Consider the following 1,086-nt stretch of genomic DNA (forward strand, 5'->3'; position numbering starts at 1 on the left):
GTCTCATCACCGTTGGTGATAAGACCCACCACTGTAGTGTCGTCCGCAAACTTCACAATGATGTTGGAGCTGTTAGTGGCTGTGCAGTCGTAGGTGTCGAGTGAGTACAGAAAAGGGCTCAGTACACACCCCTGTGGAATCGGAATTGAATTGAATTTTGAATCGGAATTGAATCGATTCTGTGACGATACCCAGCCCTATTCCACAGGTTTATTTGGCAAACTGATTTTTATTTTACTCTCACATATGTATATACTTCTGTGACTGTACACTTTCCAGTGGGCTCCAGCCCACTGTTCTCCACTCCAAACCTCACATACCTCTTCTGGGCCTCAGCAGCTACTGAAATAGGGAAGGCATGGTTAGCATGATGGATCTCAGCTGTGCCAGGCAGCCTTCCACATCACTGTCCCCTGAACCCACTGCTCTGCCCCTCCCCTGTAGCTGAGCCACAAAACACACCCTGCCACAGCAACATGCTCATTATTTTGCACAGAAATGACAAATTACTGTATGGATAACACTAATGACAATTTTTAAAAAAATATTTAATTGACTTTACTCTGTGTCAAAACATTTCAAATGAAATTAAGAATGGTGATGTTTATGCCCATTTTGAACTTTAAATATAGTTTAAAATTTGAACTTGACTTAGAATATACAGGTTTTGACTTTGAACTTTGCCTTCAGCCACAGTGAAAACTAAAAATGACCTTACTGCACTTCAGATTTTACAAATGGATTCACAGCCATACTTAACTAATTTCTTGACTGATCCTGTATTTAATTGTGTGTGCCGCCCAGGTGGGAACTATCGTGGTGTATTTGCCCTGGGTCTGGTCCAGGGTGAGTGGAAGATGTATGTAAAGGGCCCACTCGACAGGGAAGAATGCAACCTATACAACATCAACGTCACAGCTAGTGATGGATTGTTTGTTTCCCAAGCAACAGTAGAAGTGACAGTGGTAGACACCAATGACAACAGCCCAATCTGTGACAAGGTGAGAAATAAAGTTGTGTATTGTTTTGTTTTGTTTTTCTACGTAACTGATTTGGCATAACTAGTTGTGTGTGTGTGCGTGCGTG

General features: G+C 42.2%; 1 protein-coding gene across 1 annotated transcript in view; it reads left to right on the forward strand.

The window, feature by feature from the left end:
• LOC102197077 (protocadherin Fat 3-like) overlaps positions 1-1,086 on the forward strand; it is a 206,721-nt gene that overhangs the window by 139,754 nt on the left and 65,881 nt on the right. The window contains exon 12 of the mRNA XM_013914977.1: positions 805-1,001. Coding sequence (XP_013770431.1) covers positions 805-1,001 — 197 coding nt within the window. The remainder of the gene's footprint in view (positions 1-804; positions 1,002-1,086) is intronic.

Source organism: Pundamilia nyererei, unplaced genomic scaffold (genome assembly GCF_000239375.1).
Source record: "Pundamilia nyererei isolate P.nyererei 1_Seehausen unplaced genomic scaffold, PunNye1.0 scaffold00243, whole genome shotgun sequence".
Taxonomy (NCBI): Eukaryota; Metazoa; Chordata; class Actinopteri; order Cichliformes; family Cichlidae; genus Pundamilia; species Pundamilia nyererei.